Source organism: Lutjanus erythropterus, chromosome 19 (assembly GCF_056507025.1).
Source record: "Lutjanus erythropterus isolate fLutEry1 chromosome 19, fLutEry1.hap2, whole genome shotgun sequence".
NCBI lineage: Eukaryota > Metazoa > Chordata > Actinopteri > Lutjaniformes > Lutjanidae > Lutjanus > Lutjanus erythropterus.
In genome coordinates this window covers 11,888,860-11,910,810 of record NC_139335.1, presented here as the reverse complement: position 1 = coordinate 11,910,810, position 21,951 = coordinate 11,888,860, and the positions used below count along the sequence as shown (strand labels likewise).

The 21,951-nt window shown below is 39.7% G+C and overlaps 2 protein-coding genes across 4 annotated transcripts in view; both read left to right on the top strand.

The window, feature by feature from the left end:
• Window positions 1-807: 807 nt before the first annotated feature.
• Window positions 808-5,484, top strand: dsn1 (DSN1 component of MIS12 kinetochore complex). Its single transcript, XM_084745242.1, has 11 exons — window positions 808-857; window positions 1,133-1,169; window positions 1,268-1,550; window positions 2,250-2,323; window positions 2,801-2,873; window positions 2,992-3,079; window positions 3,175-3,231; window positions 3,356-3,427; window positions 3,532-3,679; window positions 4,703-4,790; window positions 4,902-5,484. Exons 1-11 carry the CDS (start codon window positions 823-825, stop codon window positions 4,982-4,984), a joined length of 1,038 nt encoding a protein of 345 aa, XP_084601368.1. The 5' UTR covers window positions 808-822; the 3' UTR covers window positions 4,985-5,484.
• A 2,975-nt stretch (window positions 5,485-8,459) lies between these two features.
• Window positions 8,460-21,951, top strand: part of pbx4 (pre-B-cell leukemia transcription factor 4) — a 28,678-nt gene continuing 15,186 nt past the window's right edge. Inside the window, exons 1-3 of one of the 3 annotated variants that reach the window (XM_084745058.1) lie at window positions 8,460-9,216; window positions 11,595-11,708; window positions 13,242-13,315. In XM_084745058.1, coding sequence (XP_084601184.1) covers window positions 9,032-9,216; window positions 11,595-11,708; window positions 13,242-13,315 — 373 coding nt within the window. In that variant the 5' untranslated portion in view covers window positions 8,460-9,031. The remainder of the gene's footprint in view (window positions 9,217-11,594; window positions 11,709-13,241; window positions 13,316-21,951) is intronic. The other 2 variants (XM_084745056.1, XM_084745057.1) reach the window with 2 other exon arrangements.

Below are 21,951 nucleotides of genomic sequence, written 5' to 3'. Positions count from 1 at the left end.
TCGAGTAAATGGTCAAGCAACAGTTAAAAAAGAGGATTTGTATGCTAAAACTAGAATATACATTTATATTTACTTTTTTGTCTTCGGAAAACTCTCCTATTCATGGGGTCATGTCAGGAAATACATAATTGATACACAGATTAGGATACCTTTCAGGGCAATGCAAGATCTATGATGTTGGAGATTTGGGGGTGTGCAAAGAGAAGGCACAGCAACTGAAATGAAAACTTGCACTCTTGGCAGATAACACTGCCATATTGCAAAAAAAACCCAAACCTAAAACTACATCAAATAGCCAGTGGTTGTGAAATGCCACAAATTAGGTCAAAGCTGTTTTAATACAAGGCCTTGAACTCTGCAGGCAAAAGCACCAGAAAACTCTTCCTCTAGACATCAGAAATCCAGTATGTACAAGGAGGATCAGGGTCAAGGTTGCCCTCTGAACTAGCAGGTCAATGGTTGCCCTGAACTTTGGTTTCAGAATCAGAGGATTAGATTATTCCACCACCACCAAAGGACACCTCTCCATAGAAACAGTGCATCTGATTTCCTGGAGTATTCAGTTAATAAGTTGTCTTTAAAATACATTCAAATATACTCCCATTCATGTTATTTTCCATTTAATTCTATCTATCTATCTATCTATCTATCTATCTATCTATCTATCTATCTATCTATCTATCTATCTATCTATCTATCTATCTATCTATCTATCTATCTATCCGCTTCTACAACCACACTACATTTCCCATGGTGCTTAGCTCAGAAAAGAGGTTTGGCTTGTTGGGCGCGCGCTGTGAAGAAACCCTTTTGAAATAAAAAATGGCGGAAAAACATTCCGAAGCTGGACAAGATGGGTATGTATCCCTTTTCTTAAACTTTGCGACAACATATTTTAAAGTTATCGTTACAGTAAAGCATTTTTCAGACATCGCTTAATTCCTATCTCCGCCTGAGTTTTGACAGACGCAAATTATTGTTGCTGTCTGCTGTGCTTAACAGTTAACTTGGCGTTAACTTAAACGTGTCAGCTCTGCATATTTTGGACATTTGGGATTTTTTTTTTTTTTAGAAATTTACTGATATTTTATACATGTAACGGTAACTCGTCAATTCACTTTTTTTCTTGCAGTTTCGGAAGTGTCACCGTTGCTGATATTCAGAATGAGGTAATGCATTTTAACTGACATTTAAGCCTGCTAACTAACACCCCGGCTAATGATGCTACAGTGTCACTGCTATTTTGCACTTTGTTCAAACTCTGTAGGATACCACGGTCAAATCGGAGACACAGACATTGAAAAGATGCTCCTCCACAAGTCCCAGCACGGCTCCCATACACAAATCTACCCGTACCGACATCTCATTAACTACCACACGGACGGCTAATGGAGAGGAAGAACAAACAGACACAGACAAACAAGAAATGCAGACAGAAAACATGGAGGGACCTTCAAGTCCTACTGTCAGCCCCATTGCTCGGAGGAAATCCTGGAGGAGAGCCACCATAACCCGGCGCTCTCTCCCTGCACTTCCCAACCCGTATCAGGGTGAGATGTCTGCCTTTGGTGCACTTTGTAATCCGTAAAGAATAGTTAAAGGTTGCTTTGTTTAATATAGATTAAATGCCTGTAGCCAGAAGCAGAAGAACAATTACTTGGCCACCACTGCCAGAACTGCAGAGTGTCATGGTAACATGGACACTTCAACCAACATCAAAAAGTATATATTGTCCTCTTTCTTGTAGTGTTACTTATCTATTAAGATCTGTGGTGTGAGCTGCTGAGTTTTGGAGACATCGGCCATCTGTCTTCTCTAGGTGTAATGGAAATAGATGACTTTCACCTTGAGGTTCTCAAAATGCCAGAAAATACTCAACAGCAATGTCTCTTTAGAAAAATTATGACCCAGTTACTCAAAATAATCCAGACCTTGTTGTAAGCTGTTTCATAGAAAGTATTTTCTTCCTACCAAACTACACCTGCCAGGTGAGTCACCCAGGAGAAGAAAGTGTGCCTCTACTCATGGACGAGAAATTACAGCTCAGCCGAGGATGACACAATTACTGTTTGTCATGAGCACAAGTCTGTTGCTTTGAGCACCACAAGCCAAGTCCCATCTTGTTCCATTTCTTTCAAGAGAGGGCATACATCTCTATAGCCAGTTCCTCCAAAACTTGGTAGCTCACACCAAAACAGTGTAGATAGATAAACAGCAAAACGGGGAATTAATTATGTGTTTTCCTTTAGTTCTGTGCAGGAGCATAAGCACATCCTTGACACAGCAAGAGAGGCTTGAAAAACTGATGGAGGCTTCAATGCGGGTGAGTGTGTAATAGTGTAGTAGTAAATAAATTGTGACAAACTCAACTGAAAATGTGGAAAAATAAATAAGCAGGCACAGCAGGTTACTTTTTTATCTCACTAGTGTTGGATATTTGAGATAAAGATCTTTTTTAAATTTAACTGAAAATATTTAGAAAGACGATATGTTAAAAAAAAAGCATTGCCAGCGCCGAAACACTCACTAAACTAACAAAGAACAAAGGATGAGATTGACTGAATTTTAAATCCAGAACTTCAGAGACATATCAGATGTTATGGTTTTATTCAGGAGTATCAACCTACTGTACACAAGATTTCCTAATGAAGTATGCATGAGGATAATATTTTAGACATTATGAGTAAACTGTAAGGGTCTTGGTTGCATTTGTTTAGAGGGGGGCATACAGTTAATTTTAATTAGTGATAACTAAAATTCCTAATGGATCTCTGCCTAATCACCTCTGCTTCGTCTCTAGCTGGCAATAGAAAGAACTCAAAATTTGCTCCAGTCGGTGCCAAAAACCTCACTGGAGTCTTTTCAAAAACAAGGTAAGTGCTTGCACTGATTCATTTGATACATATTTCATGGAGGTCTTTATTTTAACTGGCTTGCTATCATAGATATATTCAGTTTATTTCTTTGTGTTTTGTGTCTTCCTTGTTGCAGTTGAGCACATGCAGAAAGAGTGGGTTTGTCTGGCCAAAACCATAGGCAGTGAACCACAGGGTCATCAACTCCCTGCTAGTTCAGCAAAGTATTGTAGCTGTTTTTATTCATTCAGTCCTCCGCTTGCATTATCTTGATTTTGTTTGGCTAACAAATTGACATTTTATGCTTCATTTATTTCAGTTTTAGTGATCCTGCGGTGCAAAGAGCCATGGAAAAAGTCCAGAAAGCCATCAACAGGCATGTTAATATCACTATAACATACCCAAAATATTCATACAAACCACACATTCAACCTTACAAAAGACAGATGTATGAACTCTATTACATGACGTTCTTTTGACTGGCCTATGTTGTGATTTAGGCTCCAGGCTGAAAGTGAATCTTGGGAGGCACTGTTGAACAAACACCGCAGTAAAGCAGAGGAAATGGAAAGGTGAACATGTTTACTTTCACTGAGGAATACCATAGCAATACTGTGTTAGAGTAAGTCAATATTCTCAATTGTGTGCCAATAATGTGTTCTTTTATTCATTGCAGGAAAGTGGAGCAGAGCCAGGAGAGAGGCGTATCATTGGACACTACATCTGTGGCCCAGTCCTCACAGTACCATTTCATACAGAGTAAACCCGACTACCATGGCCTCCTCTGTAGACAACAGCCCATGCTTCACACTATGACAATGATTGTATGTTGAACATAAGATTTCTTTGTCATAACTTCATAACTAAAAAAATAATTCATTTATTTATACACACACACACACACACACACACACACACACACACACACACACACACACACACACACACACACACACTTATTAACTGTTTAAACTAATGCAGATCTGTAAGGGTTTTAATTACTATATCATTCTTATATACCATCTGTATGGTGGCATATGCTAAAATACTGAAGTTGGCGTGATAAAATAAATTGGAAGCACTACTTGGCTGTGAGAGTGATGTGAAGCAGATGCTACTGATTTATGGGTAGTTTAAATGCTATTCACAAGAAAGAGAAAGAAGTGTGTTACTTTTTTGGGAGGAAAATTGATTCCCCAGTTTTTTGGCTTTCACTGGTCCCTAAAGCAACATGTTTAATGCTTTCAATGTGCTGAAACACTTTTTTTCCATCGGTTTCTTACTATTAGGGATGGAGTCAATTCAACAGTGTACCATTTTCTGCCAAAGTTAGAACATTTCTTTATGTAATTTTGTTTTTGTCCTTGATGTGGCTCAGCTGAAAAAAGTTGATGTAACATAGTGAGGCAAAGTCCTTCCGGTGTGCCCCATGGGATCATACTTGGGGAAAAAATGAATGGTAGTCTGTGATGAGAGACAAATAATTTTGTCGATTTAAAACAGAATTTTACAAGTTAAGAAAGTCACTGGTAGGTTTGTCATAGTTCAGTTAAGGCTTGTGTCAAACCTCTCTACATGTCTAGTCTTGCCTTGCGCAACATACAATATCAACACGAACATTGCTGGTATCAGTCATAATTGGAAAAGCTTTTTTCTCAAACTTTAACTTTCATTGTTGCTTATTTTTGGTCCCATATATTCATTGCTTTAGAAAATGGTACCTTTTTAATGTCTTTTAGAATTCGGACTACATCTGAAATGTAGAAAAACGGTTAACATTTGTACTGAAATGATCTTATGTGCTGCTATATCATGTTATGTAATCAGTTATTCCTTTGTATGTCTAGATGGACACTCAGTGTAAGATGGTTAGAGAGCTTCTGTCCATCAAGGAGCAGGCACAGTTATTGGTGAAAGAGACCAGTCAGCGATTGGGTAATGGTTTTGTGTTTCACCTTTTATATGGAACAATTCTATGAAATGAATATTTATTTATGTAGCACATTGTAACATTTAATCTGACTATCTGACTGCTTTTCCTACCAGTGGCTGAGGCAGGATTCCAGGATCTTTCACCTGACCCCATCAGGAACCTTATGGCAGCACCTTTATCCTCTGCAACTACTTAGTCGCTTTGGCAGGAGGCAAGCAATGAATCATTTGATGGACCATGGCTCTTTATGACTTGTATATATGTATACTGTATATTTGTACTTTATGGTGATTTCACTGTCATTTGTGAACATATAGTTTCTTTGCTTCATCTTTCTTTATCTTGTTTTATAACATAAAGTAAGCTCTAATTTTATGCTTTCTCTGTCAAAACCTTTTCTGTCAGCTGTAGGAATGGTAATTGTGCTAGTTTAGGTAATCCATGTGTTTGACCAGCAGGTGGCAGTGGCTGGCTATACAAAATTGTGACAAGCGTGGTGAATGGCCAGAGTGGATTTTTTATTAAGCCTTAATTAATTGCATTCTCACCTGTAAATCCTGAAACTGTTAAGACTAGACTGCCAGCTGTTAGAAATTAAGGAACAGAAAAAAATGCCAGTGTTCTGCAAAACAATGTTATTGGTCATTCTTCGTTTAATAAATGCTGAGAAAGAAATTCCCCACTTCTTGGAGCTAATGACCTGTCTGAAGTGATCTGTTCTCTTGAAATATTCAAATATAATGACTATCAGCAACTAAAACTGGTGTATCTTTATAAAACAGACTGTAAATTTAAGTCATTTGATGAAGTGACATTTTTAAGTGGTTGATTACTAATATTTTAGAAAATCCACAAAAATGACTGCAAAGAGGTGCAGAATCCTGTTCATATACATGGTGTCATTTTAAAAACATATCATTAAACCAGTGAAGAAATTTGCCAGATATTTAATTGCAATTAACTTGTACAACAGTTAAGTATTAATTTTAAAGATTATGAAGCTCTGAGTGAAACCCTGGGTTCTGCTCTGTAGTTTTTCCTGCAGTCTAGTTTATGCACAGTCCTTTTTAAATGCTCATCCTCAGTCACATTTACTCGCTTTTTGGTGCCGCATCTATTTCACTTCATCAGTGTCCCCTGACCGTTCAAGAGGAGGCCCCTCCCCCACAGTGACTCACCCCCATCTCTTGCATTTGGCTGGGTCACTGATGCAGAACGAAGCTTTGACATTGTACCAGTCAGTCAAAGCTTTGTTAGCTATCACTCTTATCTCTTGGAGTCATTCACTCATTAATGTTATATTTAATTTATTTCACTGATGAGGACAGCAGGAAGAAAACCCTCTTACCCTGGTACCACTAATAAATAAGAATGAATGACTTTCTGTTCTCTGCTGCTATGATCTCCAACATGGACTATGGTGAATTTTCCTTGTGATTGTATTCAAGGGAGTGACTAGAGAGCAAAGGGACAAGCGAAGAAGACAAGCGGGGTTGTGACCGTGAGAGTTGTGAGTAAGGGAGGATGGTGCACAGCAGGAGAGATCGATTCTTATTTAGATGAAAATGAGGCTTGATGCTTGTGGGGTGAGAGGAGGGCAGCTTTAGCATCCAAATGAATAGAAGTTTCACAGAAATGATCCTCAACTGAATCACTAACAATAAAAACATAAAGAAGTTTACAAAGCCATTGACATGGTCTTTTCACTTTCGAGGAAGGTCTCTTTTGACAGTGATGACTTTGAGGCTGGATGGTAACCCCTGCAGTCACTCACTTAAAATTGTAAACTGTCACTTTAAGCAACCTCTGTGATCCCAGTAATGGCATGTTTGAGAAATTATTCTTTAAGTGTTTAATTTGGATGTAGTGCATATTTGGATAAAGGTGCTTTGGGTGTGACCGGCTCTCAGGGTTCTTTGTATACCATTATTAGACAGAAAGAAAAGGGTCTTTTTAAGGAGTTAGAATCTACTGCTTGGGATAACCACCAAGAAACCTGAATTGTGACTTGTACTATGTGCACATGCAAAGAGCAATTACTGTTAAGCTTTACTGTAATTCTTTATTCTTGTTGTCTCTAACTTTAGATTGATTAGCTACAGATTGTCGTAGATGGATGTGTGGAGAGTCAGCATAAACCATTGCCAGTTTGGTCCTACTCTCTCATGCACACCCATCATCTCTTTTCAGTACAGCAAGGCTGGCTGCAGCTCTCCTCCACATCCATTCAGCCAGCCATTCGTCTTGGAAAGCTGTCTCTCTGATCTGAGTGATAAACTACAGCAGAATTGCCCAGTTTGCAAAAAACAAGGACACTTGTTTTCAATCTGTGCTGTCAACATTTTCATACTGAAAACTGATGGGATGTTTCATTCATCGGGGGTTCAGGACAGAATCATATTCTAAGGCTGGACTGTTTTGCTTTGATATTGAATATTGTTTTTGAAATTGCCACAATTTGCCCACACAGATGTATATCTGTGAGTTGATGTTTATGCACAACCTGAAATAACAGTGACTCAACAAAGTAATTGTAAAAACTCCTTTTTATCTATTGATCGCATTTACTCATAAACAGGGGCAGATAATTGTGGCTTTTTAGATTCATACACATGCCCTTACTCAAACTAATTTTTAAAGGGACAGTTCACTCCAAAATGAAAAATGCACATTTTGTTATCTGACTTGTAGGGGTATTCATCCATCTAGATTGTTTTGGTGTGAACTGCACTTTTGGAGATATTGGCTGTAGAGATGTCTGCCTTCTCTCGAATATAATGGGACTAAATGGTGCTGAGCTTGTGGAGCTCAAAGTGGCGAAAAATACTTTGGAAAATCTCAATAGCAATCTCTCTTTCTAGAAATGATGCCCTAATTACTTAAGATAATCCACAGACCTTGTTATGGAACTACTTTTTCTGCAGTGTAATCTACCAGAAATAAAATAGTTCATATTTAGAAGTGCTCACAGCAAGGTCTGTGGATTATCTTGAGTGACCAGGTCATGATTTCTAGAAAGAGACATCACTGCTGAGGTTTTCATGTGCAATTTTTTGCCGCTTTGCCCTCCATAAACTGAGTGCCAACTAGTTCCATATATTAAAGAGAAGGCAGACATCTCTGAAACTCGGCAACTCATGCCAAAACTATCTAGATGGACAAATGGTGCTACAGACCAAAGGAAAAATATGTATTTTTGATTTAGGGATGAACTGTTCCTTTAAAATATATGTGCAATTACATCTCAGTGTTTTTCTAGTGTTTATAACTGTGTTGTTACAAGCTTAGTCCTTTCAATTCAAAACAAAAACATTCACTTCAAAGTTTAGTTTAGAAGTGCATTCAGTTTGGTAGGTGATCTCACCTGAAATTAGGGAGAAAAAAAATGCTTTAATCCATTATAATAGGACAAGCAATGCTGATTACGTAAGGGGCTATCCGTTTGTGAAGGCCGTGTCACCTGGAAGAATAATGCAGCTACAGGAGCTGGAACACTGTGTTATAAAATTTGAATTTAATGCATTTTTGCCGTCCTTGCACCAGCTAATATAGAAATGTATGCACATCAGAGGCTCTCTCTTCTGTAGTCTACTGTCTACAGTGTTACGTTACTGGTTAACCCACCCGTCAGCCCTCAGTCTGTGCTGCTGTGAGTTCAATGGTCAACGCGACGCACACCGCTCGCGCAGCCCAGAACATCCCACATACTCGCGCGACATCAATAACAATGGCAAACCGTGCTCTGTTTTGGTAGGAGATCTCTGATTGGAGCTAGACGGTCCGAAAGCCTAGTCGCTGTGTTCACTCTTATTTCTTTTTAGAATCGGCGACTTTTATTTTAAGGCAAGAGTGTTCGCCTATTATTATATTTTTCGTTTTTACATTTTTTTTTCGAAAATGTGCGAGGCGCTGTTGGCAAGCTCACACAGTCTGTGCATGTGTGTCCCTGCTGCTTTTCTGCTGGGCTACAGCTACTAACCTAGCTGCTTTTCACTCGGTGGTTAGCTAACGTTAGCCTGGCCGCGTTTATTGACTTGAGGGGAAAAAACACAAGCGAATGTAAAGCGTGCTTGTGCGATTTGTTTTATGACAACAGTCCTTAACTATTTTCTAATCGTTGTTGCATGGTACGATAAGAAGTGTTGTATGATTTGTCGTAGAAAATACTTTGCTGGCTAGCTAACAGGCTAGCTATTTGTGTGTATTCTTCGACTGAGGAAAACGGCGAGTTTTCTTTGAAAGTATGGATGACCAGACCAGGATGATGACGGGTCTCACCGGACTCGGTGGACTACAACAAGCCGATGTCGGTGATCCAGACTCGGTTAGGAAACAGCAGTCCCTCGGTCAGCCCCAGCAAGACATAGGGGATATCCTACAGCAAATAATGGCCATCACCGACGAAAGCCTGGACGAAGCACAGGCCAGGTAAGACAGGCGAAGAGCCATTTTCCACACGAGATAGCTAAGCTAAAGTACGTTGTATGTGTCTTATTTTTCCTTTAGGACTGAAGCGTTTCTGTGAAACGTGCACGTAAGGTAATGCGTAATTGCAACATAATGCAACTTCAAGTTACATTATAATTCGTTCCTGAACCAATACATTTAGTTAGAGAATAACTTGTACACCCATAGTACAGTGCTGTTGTAGTTTGGAAGGAGGTTCTTTGTTACTTCAAATCGTCATTTATTGTACACTATATTTTGTAAACATGTTCACTCGGTTCAAATACAACGATGAACTTAATTTTAATTGGTTCATCGAGGAAGTGTTCAATTAAAAAGTTTCAACTTCCCATAGAGTCTGTGATAATGGCAGCCGTGTAAAATGCTCATAACCGCTTGCCTAACACTATAGCTGTATTTGCGCTGAATGGATCTTTTTGTATTTAAATAGTTGCTTCATAAGAGCACATATGTCGTTAGAATTTAAGGATTCCATTAATCCTTTCATTAAATAAATCTTACATATTTGAAGAGTTTTTTTTTGTTATATTTCAATTGCGCATAAGATATAAGTTATAGTTTACATAAAGTTAGTGACAAAATTTCCTCCAATTTTCTGAACTATCAAGAAGTACGTCAACAACTTAATATGATAACAAAATGCTCTCTATGGTAGTGCACGTTTTAAGTTGTTTGAATCAGAGCTATTTCAGCTAAATTACATCTTCTGGTCATGTTGCCAAACCTTTCAAATATTACTAATCAGACTATGCCTAATTAGATTTTCATAATTACAACAACATACATCTGAAATGCTGCTCCACATCAAATGAGTGTCAATAATATTAGTAATTCAAATGCAAATGAGCAGATAAATTAAGGTAAGGATTACTCAATTGTCCCATGTATCAGCCCAGTGCTGTCTGTGATGACAGCAATCATTCATTCATATGACTTGTCACTTAATGTTTGTGTTCGAGGTCTTTTTGGGTATCATTATTGTAGAGAGTATGCACTGCAGCGAGCAACTGACCTGCACTCATTTGCCATGTGGCTCAAGGAGCATAAGGTCAGTTTCAGATGAAGCGTCAGTATTTCAACAATAGACAACCGTCCACTGCAAGACTGTGGCCACAGTGTGATGTGTCATTAGCTAGTGATTTTCCACCCAACATTTGACCACCTGGTTCTCTTAATTAATTCACTCCTCTTTCACTCCCTCCCTCCCTGGTGTTCATCCTTTTCATTGTGTGCTGGGTGCAATCAATTCTCCTATAATGTGTACGCGAGTGCAGCTGTCCGCAAATCGAGTTTCTATTAATGAGATGGTGGTGAGGGGGAGGGATGATGCTATACCAGCAGCCTATGAACACTGGGATATTACCTTTTCTTCAGTAGAAGTTTGAGGACTTAATCAGGCCTTATTTCATGAACAAATGTAAAATTTGTTGCTTTTGAATATCTCCTGTGGTCCATTATTTTCTTCTTTTTTTCTTCTCCCAGTGTTTTTTTTTTCCTTTATGATTTGCCTGTACCATTCAGAAAAGGTTGTACGATAGTAAATCAAATAATGAAAATTACAATTATTTTGATTTAAAGGTCCAATTACAGTGTAGGAAGTCATGTAGCAGCCCCAATATTAGATGTTAACAGGCTATTCTGAAGAACCAATTAAAGGTGTGGCTGCTTCGGAAGTGCCAGAGGTGTCCTTGCTGTATGCCTGTATTGATCTAAACTCCCACTCAGAGTATGTCCTCGTCATGCCATATATGTGCAGGATTAATAGTGAAAAGAATGCAGCCTATTTTCTCTTCAGTGGACTTGATACAAATTATGTGGTATGTACAGCTCAAATGCTTGATGCTGTGTGTATGTATAAAATCAATAAAGGCTATTCTGATGATGAAATATTCATCTTCTGAGCTGGATATGTTTAGTGTCAGGTGACAGACTAACATGCACAAAGTGTGGAATAGTTATGCTGTTTGCTAATTTGCATCTCAGGTTTACATCAGGTAACACTCCAAAACATATTCAGACTTTAGGACTATACACAGTCTGTTGTTACGAACAGGTTCACTAACATCTCGCAGTTGGTATGACCTAAATTGTACAGTCTTTGTCAGCATCATACTTAACTCTGATCAAGTTTGTCACCCACACATTAATCTTTCCCTCGGTCGTGATCTACAACATTAATGTGTGAGATAGCTCACATGTGAGCATGAGGGCCTTGTCATGCAGGGTGGCAGTGTGTTGGGATGGGGAGTGGTCAGGGCAGCGCAAGAACTCGGTGTTGCAGAGTACACTTCCTGCACACCATCCGCCCTCATCCTCTCACCCTGTCGCCATATGTTCAGATGCTGGCCAGAGGAATCGCCGGCGCATTGGGGTGGATCAGACGACCCCACAGAGGGAGGGAGAGCAGGGGGGGGCATGGCAGGGGGTGGCCTGCCACTCAACTTCCAGCACAGGTCAGTACAGGACCGCATGAGCACCTCCTTCTCCCCCTCCTGCTCATACCCTCCATGCTGAAGGCAGCCCTCCCCCCAACTCAAATCCAGCAGTGACAGAATTGGTGGACAAAATGACATATTTAATGTTCGACACATAACTCTTTACATCAAACTGCCTGAATATTCTCACAGAAAGGCAGTCTTTCGAAGCATACACAGTAGGCGCACTATTTTCTAGTCCCCATAGTCCCCTCATTAATACTGCAGTGGACATTCACAACTGGAATTGGTGTTGAGGTCAGGTGTAGCCAAATCATATTCATCCGTGGTTGTTTTTAATGTCTTGTTGGTAATGTTATTTGGAAAAGAAATGCTTTATTTCAGGGTGATCTTAAGGTTTTTCTTGTTTCATATTTTCCAATTCATGCTCATCAAAAACGGAGGCCTCATGCTGGTTTTGTTTTTGTTTATCATGTAAACTTTAACTGTATGTTGCACTTCTCCAAATGCATATTTATTTGTTGCCACTGAAGCCTGTTTTTGCAATAAATTATGTGTTAAATCTATATATAGGAGTAGCCATCAAAAATACAGAGGGTGCACAAATTTCTAAAATAACATTTTTCCAAAGGTCCCCACAACTGCCATAGAGTTAATAACACCTGTTTTACAATCTCAACAATAGTGGAACATTATGAGCTACATGGGTTTGGTATAATTTATTGCATGCTTAGTTACACGTTTTTGTTACACGTCCCTTTTTGAATGTGAACAAAAGACTTTTGAAATGCACCTCTCTATGTGCTCAGCTAATGCTGTCACTCTGATGTAATTGGTGTGCACCGTCAGTACTGTAGTTAACATGAGAGACTAGTGTGTCAAGTCATTTAGGGTCATATTAGCATTGGGGCTTTGCTACAGCATTCCAATCTCATAAGTTTTGATATATCTGTAGACTGTATTGGTATGTGGGAACATGGATGTGTATTAGAAGGAAATTTTGTTGCCAAGGTGTTCTGATTTCATTATGGTGAACTGTAGAAGTTTTGCCTTTTCTCCTTTAATTGCTATTAGCCTGTTTGGCAATATAGAGAACATCTCTGATTAAATTAAAATTGCAACTTAATCCTAATCCTCTCTATCAACTCACCATCTACTTCCATGGAATGAGTCTTTCTGTAAGAGGAAGAAATTAGATTACTGTGTATTAACTCTGGAATCTGGTGCTCAGTAATGATGACCTTGAGGTTTGGCATCATTACCTGTCCCACAGTGCAAAGCATCCAAATGACAACATTACTCTTGCTAGTTCAGATTGACGCATCAGGGATGTTTCTGCACTGACAAAGGCATTTGGCTATTGGAAATGCCCTTAAACAACATAGCTCTGTCCTGCTGTGTTGCACTACACTCTTGAAATGCTGTATGCATAATACATACAGTTCCTCTACCTGTTTTATGGGGGAGGACATGGAATGACTTGAGATGGAGGTCTGTTTATCGTAATCCTCCTCGCTCTCTCCCTCTCTTATTCCCTCTTCTCTCTTACAGGAAGCATGCCCTGAACTGTCACAGAATGAAGCCAGCCCTCTTCAGCGTTCTCTGTGAGATCAAAGAGAAGACGGGTGAGTTTCTACTTCACTCGTTCTCTTTGTGTTCTCCAGTCTGTACAGGTTGTAACCTAGTGCTGAGATGCAGTTTGCCTTTGCTCCAGTTTCCCTGGGACCAAGTTACTTTTTTATTGGCCTTGCAGAGAACTCTATTGATTGAATATTGATTGTATTAGTCATAGAATTGATTTAGTATTGCATATGCTTTGCTTTGGTTGAAGATCATTCTAAATAAGAGTTACTGTTTGTTGTTGTGGCCCAGTAATTATAGAAACTTAACCTATTTTTGGCCACTGTCCAGACTTCACACTGACCTGCTGAAACTTATCTTAGTGGATCGGTGGCTTTGAAACTTGAGTCAGACAGCAGAACATGCACTCCAAGTTCACAAACTCATTTATCAAATTGCAGTTTTGTTTTCGATTTAATTTCTGGGCAATCTGTATGCAGAAATAAACCATCCATCTTAAATTATGAACAGTAATAAGACAATGTCTGATTGGTAGAACCAACAGGCTCTTACAGTTGGTTGAATATCATAGTTACTGTTTTATGACAGGGGAATAAAGACCTGCTCTGACAACCACCACTACTACAAACTATCATATCCAAATTATTAGATTAAAAATCAAACCTGAACCCGACAGAAAGTTCACGCACAGCTAGTTGACAGCAGGAAGATATGGAAAACTCCACAGGGGTTATTGCTTTACAGTCAAACTGTTATGCTATTTCAGTACAAAGACATGTTCTTTTCTCCCGCATTGTTAAAAAAGCTACACCACACAGTGTAGGGTAAATGTGTATTGGGAATAAATTGCTCTGCACATCAATGCGGTACCTTCATGCAAATCAACAAGAAACTATTCTAATACTGTCTTAACAAATAATGCTGAATGTTAAATACACACAATCTGATGGGAATTATTGCTTATGTAAATATCTCAGATTTGCTCTTACTCATAAAATTATTCAAAGTAAACATGCTGCTTATTCTCATCTTGTTAGCTATTCGAGTCAGCTATCTGACAGATTCTAGTGTGGTTCAAAGGAGCAGGCCTGGGATGGATGGCAGATTGATGGTTATGGTAGTGTAAATGGGGTGTGTTTTTGAATCCTCTCCCTCTGCCAGTCTCTCTTCATTCTTGTCTTTCTATGTGCTTTTCTCTCTTTCACTTGCCTTGTGTATCTTCCAACAGCAAACCTCTCTTGTTCAAATACAATTTGAAAATGCTGCACTGCTGCCTGTTGTGGCCCTCTGTCAATAATGTATTATTGCTCTCCAGTGATTGGACAAAAGTAAAGGCTAGGCTTGAGTGAGTGGGGCAGGGTACACTGTTTCCCAGGCAACCAGTGGTCTTATTTACCCTAATGCCATTCACTTTGATTTTCACATTTAGTTTCCCAGCAAACTAGAGAGAGGGTCTGTGAGTGCTCATACAGTAAGCTGAGCAGAAAAACAGACAAGGCACGGACTGGGAGGTAGGTTAACAATAGAGTCATGCTTGAGGTGACTGTGCCAACCATGAGATATAGAGATCTTTGGCTTTGCCTGTACTGTGCTGGCCATCTGCCACGTAGTGCCCTCCTAACTGCACTGTGTACCTGCTTTGGCATTTCTCTGCTACTTCATCAGACCCCCTGCAGGCCCCATTATGTGCCTCTGGAATGTGAATTGACTTCTCTTCAGTGCGGCTTGTGGAAGACCCAATCAGTAGTCCTCTAGTATCTCCACAGATTTTCTGCAGTCTTTTTTCACTAACAAACATGCACTTGTGTTGGCACACCCGCATACACACTCTGTCTCTCCTGCACACATATACGCACACACCGAACAGGGATAAAAGCAAACTCGGTCTTGGGTCTACTCCTACTGCCTCGGTCTTGTCCTCTCCCCCTCCCTCTCTATGCCTCGCTCCCATTCTTGAAAGAGAAGACTTGCTCTGAACTCGGGGCTTTGATATGGTAATGTAATGGTGGTGGTAGAGGAGGGGAGGTGGGGTGTGGGGGATGGGAGGTGAATTCCTCTGAGTGCTGCAGTTGGTTAGATTGTTTTCATTGTAAAGGAAATGTTCTGCGCTAATGCCAGTACCCCCCCTCCCACTGCCACCACCCCAAAACACCCCCGATTTTACAACAGTGCCTGCGTTGTCCTGAGCTCTCATAAGAAACATGACCTCCATCTGCATGAAATTTGATTCTTGTTAATACTTTATTAAAGATACACTCCAAAAAAGAAATTAAAGCACTTGGAGAGAGACGGGAAATGATCAAAGTTGAGAGCCAGTGGCTTTGCTTCAACTCAGTTCTGTTCTCCCTCGCTCTCATGGGTATTTGCTGTAAAAATAGCTCTTGGTGCAATGGGACAGCTTATGCCAAAATCTCTCACAAGCCACTGCAGTTACTCTCAGAAGTTTTTCATTTAGTTTGGGCATGTTTGAGGCGTTTCTCCGTACTTTTATGCATTCCTTGTGCTTTACACATGACAACAGTGAATCTGTCACTCACTCTGTTCTGTCACCCTGCTCGAGTCCTTCTTTTGCAAGCCTGAACATTCCCAGTTGTTTATTTTTGGACAGGTTTAGATGAAAATAAAAATAGTTTTTTAAGTGGAATTAAAGCCATTCTGTATTTTTTTAGCTTGGAAATGGCAAAGTTTATTGCTCCCCCTCAATTGGACAAGTTCACACTCCAACACTTGCCACTCATCTTGATAAGCTGTCTGATAAACAACTCTGGGATAATTCCGCTAGTTGGCTGTGTAGAAATAGTGGCACACTGGCTAGCATCCTCCCTGTCTACCTATCGTGTATCCCTCAGCAACAACACTGAGGGTTTAACAACAAGGACGTCCTGATGGCTTGCAGCCAGTGTGATGTTAACTTGAGCCAGTTGATTGCTCTGTTAGGTGCCCAGTTATGCCAGTGTCCTAACAATGTGTCTGGGGCACTGGCTATTTGCTGTCTGCCTCTGCCAAAGTCCAACTTCCTTCTCTCTCTGCATTTTCTGACCAGCTTCTGAGTTAGTCAGAGAGTATTTTTTAGAGCAGAGACATTGCCTGATTCTGTTTGCTATTTGCTTGAAAATTAAGATCAGTCCTGTAATGTTTGTTTAATTTGATATTTATTGATGTTGGATGGAGGAGTCTTATTTTTCTAACCACCTACAAGCACCAAAATCTGATAGCTGATGCCTGCCAGCAGAGCCAGCAGCACTTTGCTAGTATGTTGGCAAAGCGGCTAGCTGACAGCCCATCATCACATCCTATTAATGTTTTGACAAGATGGATGAATGGTGAGATTTAGCAAACTCAATGAACTCACTCTCTGGTTTATGCTTTTTTTCATTGCTATTTCTGGTTACATTTAATAAAAAAGCTTCTCCTGTTTAGTTATGATAGCTTATCAATGAAAAGGACCAATTTAAACAGATTTTTACAGTGTTATTACAGTTCACTAAATTCTAACATATTCAGACTGAAGTTTTTCTTTACTTTTCAGAAGATTTGTTGCTGTATATTTTACACTTTCTAAGAATTAATTATCATGAATTAGACTATGTGCTGAAGAATAAATATCTGAATTGTTAAACAGTGTCAAATCAGCTTATTGGGGCCATGATGTTTTTTCAAACTGTGTAAGTTCCTTAATCTAATTATTACCTTACCTGGGTATTCACACCACTCAAGTTGTGTATATGCATTACAACACCATTTCAACAACCAAACAGCCCCAATTACATGTTAATTGAATAACAGCATGATTGCAGTTGTTAGAACAAAACACCATTAAGAGTCACACATTGGTGTCATGTGTTTATTCACAGCCAGAATAAACACATCACAAACTTTCTTTTTAGAGCCTTTAGGAAACTCATTTTACTTTGTGTATGTTTTTGTTTCAGATTCCATGCATTAAAGTCGACAACAGAACATCACACACCAGTGTTACCCAGTTGGTCACATGATTGATTTAAATGTTTGTATTCCACAGACTTTGACAGAGTACAGTACATGAAGTCTAGAGAATCACATGCCTCATTAAAGCAACTTAATTATTATTAGTTTTCAAAGAGCCCAATTTGGAACAGAGCCCTAAAATTTTATGAGTTGTTAGAAACCTCTGGGATGTCTTTTATTATACGTTTATGAGGGAAAGCATACAGTGCCTTTTAAGCCAAAAGCACTAACAAGATAAAAATAGTTTGTGGCTGAAATGCAACCTATGTGTAGCTATCAAACCCTGCATTTTCAGTTTTATTATCATTGGGGTCTAAAATGAGTATATGCCACCCACCTTTGTACAGTTGCACCAACTTTTTACTTGGTCTGTGCAGGTGCTGGATTATCTCATTGGCTTTTCGAGAGTCTCTGTTGTGTTTTGTGGCGTCCTGCCACTCAATCTGTTTTTTTTTTTTCTTTCCCCCGCTCCTTTGCAGAAGAGAATGAAAAAAGATAGAGTGTGTGGTGGTGGCGGTGGGGGGGTGCAGGAGTGATACAGGGAGATTGATGAGGCAGTAAGAGCAGGAGTAATTACTCGGTGTCCATTCCCCAAGCCAGATTGGCAGACGGCTAATATCACACAGACCCCTGGCCCTGACAGACACACCACCGCCTCCCACCCCCCAACTCAAACTGGGGAGGCAGAGCACCCCAACCTTCAGCCTAGGCCTAACAGTGTGTGGGCCAACTGATTTTCCCATGTGGTATCATTCCTGTAGGAACTGGGCTTCTGTATATTGACAAGGGAAACTGCTGTCTGGGGTCTGTTGCGGGGTGGGAAAGCTCAGTGGAATTGTTCACCTTTAAGACTGCTGCAACATGAGTTTGGCCATGATGCGCCAAGAGCAGTGATTTGGCTGAGCTGTCACTCAGCATTTCAGGGGTGATCAAGGAAGCTGGATGTGGATGACTGAGTATAAAAGTTCTCTTGACAAGCACTAACAGAGTGAATAGCCTTAATGTACTGCATGGTTATTATAGGGTAAATACACACAATATTTTTTTTCTGTCAATCTACATGTAACCACCGGCACAGGAGGTTTATTGGGAGTTAAGTGCATGTGTTGTTAATATATATCAAGAATTTGCCTATTTGTTTAATAGTTGACACGTGTGATGGGATTTTAAAAAAAATTAAGAACAAGATAAAATGAAAATAAAATCTATTGGCACCATATTTCAGGGGGCATACTTACTAAATTAAAAAGGTCAGCAAATAATAGCAACACTCAGGAAGTGGGCATGCAAATACTGGTGACAGACACGGCTGAAATTTAATTGGCCAGAGTGACACTACAGGCAAGGCACCATGTTCTGCACACTCTTGGCTTGTTTTGGATCCACAATTCCTATCAATTTATGCCCAACAACAAGAACCCAGGAAATATTGAGTGACCCATCAGTATTGGTCGAGGATCACCCACAGGGCGGACTCCTACCTCTTCATCTCATCTGCCCTCCCTCTCAGCATGTCTATGCCTCTCACACTGCTTTTAGGCTTTGCTCTTAAAGGAAGCCAGCGTCTCTTTAATTAAAGATATGTAAATGTGGTCTCAGCTGGATTGCATTAGTTTGGTGGCAGTGGGGTGGGAGAGTGTCGAAGCCTAGCTCCTAATCCTGACTAATTAAGGATTAATTACAATTGATGGGAGCCTTCCACCCCTCTGCAGTAGAGCACATTGCTGTCCCAGACTGTGTGTTTGTATATTTCACACCATGTCATAAATGCAGAGGAGAGATGGAAACATCAGAGCTGGGGAGGAGGGGGAGGGGGGGGGGGGGGGTTACTACTCACCCCAAGATTAGCAGTACACATTAGGTTATTACAGATGCTGGAAAGCTCATGGTCCTTTTAAGCTTGTGGTGCTCTTCTTCCATATAGATTGATGGTTTGAGGTAGTACAACTATGTACTAATCCAGAATAAATCCATATTCTGGGAGGATAATTGTTGTTGTTGCCATCAGTTTGTAATATGTGTTCTCATTTATGTGTAAACAGTTTGGCCTGTGATTATTTGGCCAAAGCCAATTTAGGATACCTTCCTGTAAAAACACTGGTAAACTGTTATCCTGACCGGCCAGACATGTTAATGGCACAGCGATTTTATTCCTCACTAAACTGGTACATCGGACCTGTGCAGACTAACCATGTAGCCTCAGCTCTCTCTGGCACCATCTGACTGTGTCATAATGCTTGTTCACTTGTTATAAATGGGCACTGCTCTTCTGATCTATCACTTAATTGCCACCTAATTTGCATAACAGTGCAAATTAACGACCTCTCAAATGAGCGTTCATTTTTCACAAAGTCTTTAGGAGCTCCTTAAGAGTCTGTGCTAATGAGCACAGGAGGCAGCTGGCCTGATGAGAGTTGACTGGGGGAAGATCCTAGCAGTGCCTTAACAAGCCTCCTGCTTAGGTGCTCTTCGTCATCCTCCTCTTCCTCCTGTGACATTTCAAATTCTTTCTTCCATGTCTCTCCGTCTTTCTGTGTGTGCTGAACTGTACTAGGCTGGGGATATCATGTTAAAGATTTAGTCACAGTTGCTCAAATTAGCTTAATATATCCTTTTAAAAGCAGTTTGTTACAGCACTATACTGACAAGGTATTTTCTTGAGAAATATTTTCTATATTATCTGTAAATACCAATGTACTCACTATAACTCAAGGTCTGTTTGTGTAGTGATATCCATGCTATCTGGATGACCTTGCTAAGAAAATGCTTTATAAATTACTTTGTTTCACATAGTCGATCATAAATTTTAGGGGATTAAATTTGGTTTTGACTTTGTTCATGCATGTTTTCTACTTTCACATATTATGGGCCATTAAATGTCTATATTTTTTAACGATTTTGAAAAGTTTGTGAACAGGGCCGGAACTAAGAATTGTTTTCATTGCCAATTAATCTACAGATTATTGTCTTGATTAATTGAGCAGTTGTTCAGTTTATGAAATGTCAAAAAAATGTGAAAAAAGCCCAAGATGACACCCTCAAATTTCTTGTTTTGTCCACAAACCAAAGATATTCAGTTCACTGTTACAGAGGACTTAGGATTCACACTCAAGAAGCTGAAATCAGAGAATTTGGCCTTTTTTAAATTGGTCAGACCAATTAATCAGTTATGAGAACAGTTGCTGATTAAGTTAATAATCGTTTTATGATCAGTTTATCATTGCAGCTCTGAATATAACAGTGAGGTTTGTTTTCATTTGTCCCTAATCAACTGAAAATTAGAATCATGTTTTTGGTCATTTAGCTGTGTGCTTTGTATCTAAAGAGGGTGCTGGTCCTCTTTCATGGAGGCTGCCATGTTGCTTTACCATGTTTCCACAGTAGCCCAGAACAGACAAACCAAACACTGGCTCTTGATACAGCCTTTCGTGTTTTACATGACTTTCTTGGCCAACATATGTTCTCATACACACTTGGAAGGGGAGAGTGAGACCAGGTGTTTACAATCTGCAAGCTCAAAGCAAGGTGGCATTACATTCTATACTCATGTCCTTAAAATATCAGTTATCATAATTGCATGTGCACCAGTTTTCTGCTTATGGAGTTTGTGGCCATTCATTGTTATCCTGTCTTCTGGGCTCATTTTAATTATTTTTCTTTTATGATTGCTATTTTTATTTAAGCATTGTTTTGACCTGTAGCAAAACAAATACAAACATTATCTGGGAAATAATAATTCATTTGGCAAAATTATACATATAAATGATAGGCATAGGAAAAATACATTGTGGGGCATTGTTGTTTATTGCTTCATATTCATGCAGATTAAGTGACAACACAAATTGATCATTAGCGTTTGCGTGTGTGTGTGTCTGAGACAGACAGTGTGTTTGCGTGTGACCATTCAACGGGGGTACACGTAGTCATCGCTCGGGTGTCCAAGCCTCTCTCTTTAGTTAATTAAGGGCTGATTAATGATGTGTTGGACTGAAGTGTTGTGTTTGCCCAAGGTGTGAGTTCTCCAATTCACACCTTAATCAGACCACACTGTGTTTACTCAGAATGCTTACCTCTGTGTGTGTGTCTGTGAGTGGGGGGCTGCGTGCAACAGGACTCTGGTGAACTACCCAAACAGATGCTGATTAGTGTGAGCTGCTTAAAGTAGAAATGGACATATGGATTAGGCTCATTAAGTTGACTGCACTCAACAAAAACACTCTTTTAGAAGAATGGGGTACACACTTTTTATCTTGAATTTGCAGTAGAAATGTATTGTTTTACAGTATCCATTTGGCAAAAAGCCATCAGGGAAATTATTCATTTTTAATGCCATATTCTACAACCTGCCTAAGGCAACATTTTATTCACCCAACCCTTTTTTTGAGCAACCCATATTCTACCAAAATGGCACGGTAAATCATAATGCTGTATGCACAGAGGGACTTGTTTGTGAAAGTTGACATTAATCAATGGTTACAACATATAATTTTGTAAAGACAGTGCTATTGGCATCACGGCTCCTACTCAGATTATTAAAGACTACTAGTCATGATATAAGCACATGTGATTTTGCAGATTTACTGTGTGACTAACTGGCTATAATGAAGGTGAAGTTTGTATTTCACTGCTTGGATTTAAAGGTCACAGGATTTGACGAAACCGCTTTCTCTCTGTTCTCTAACGCCACTCATCA

Coding starts and splice junctions, on each gene's coding strand:
- dsn1 (XM_084745242.1), top strand. CDS start 823: ATGGCGGAAAAACATTCCGAAGCTGGACAAGATGG. Junction 2,874..2,991: donor GGAGTCTTTTCAAAAACAAG/GTAAGTGCTTGC, acceptor TCCTTGTTGCAG/TTGAGCACATGCAGAAAGAG. Junction 3,428..3,531: donor AAAGCAGAGGAAATGGAAAG/GTGAACATGTTT, acceptor TATTCATTGCAG/GAAAGTGGAGCAGAGCCAGG.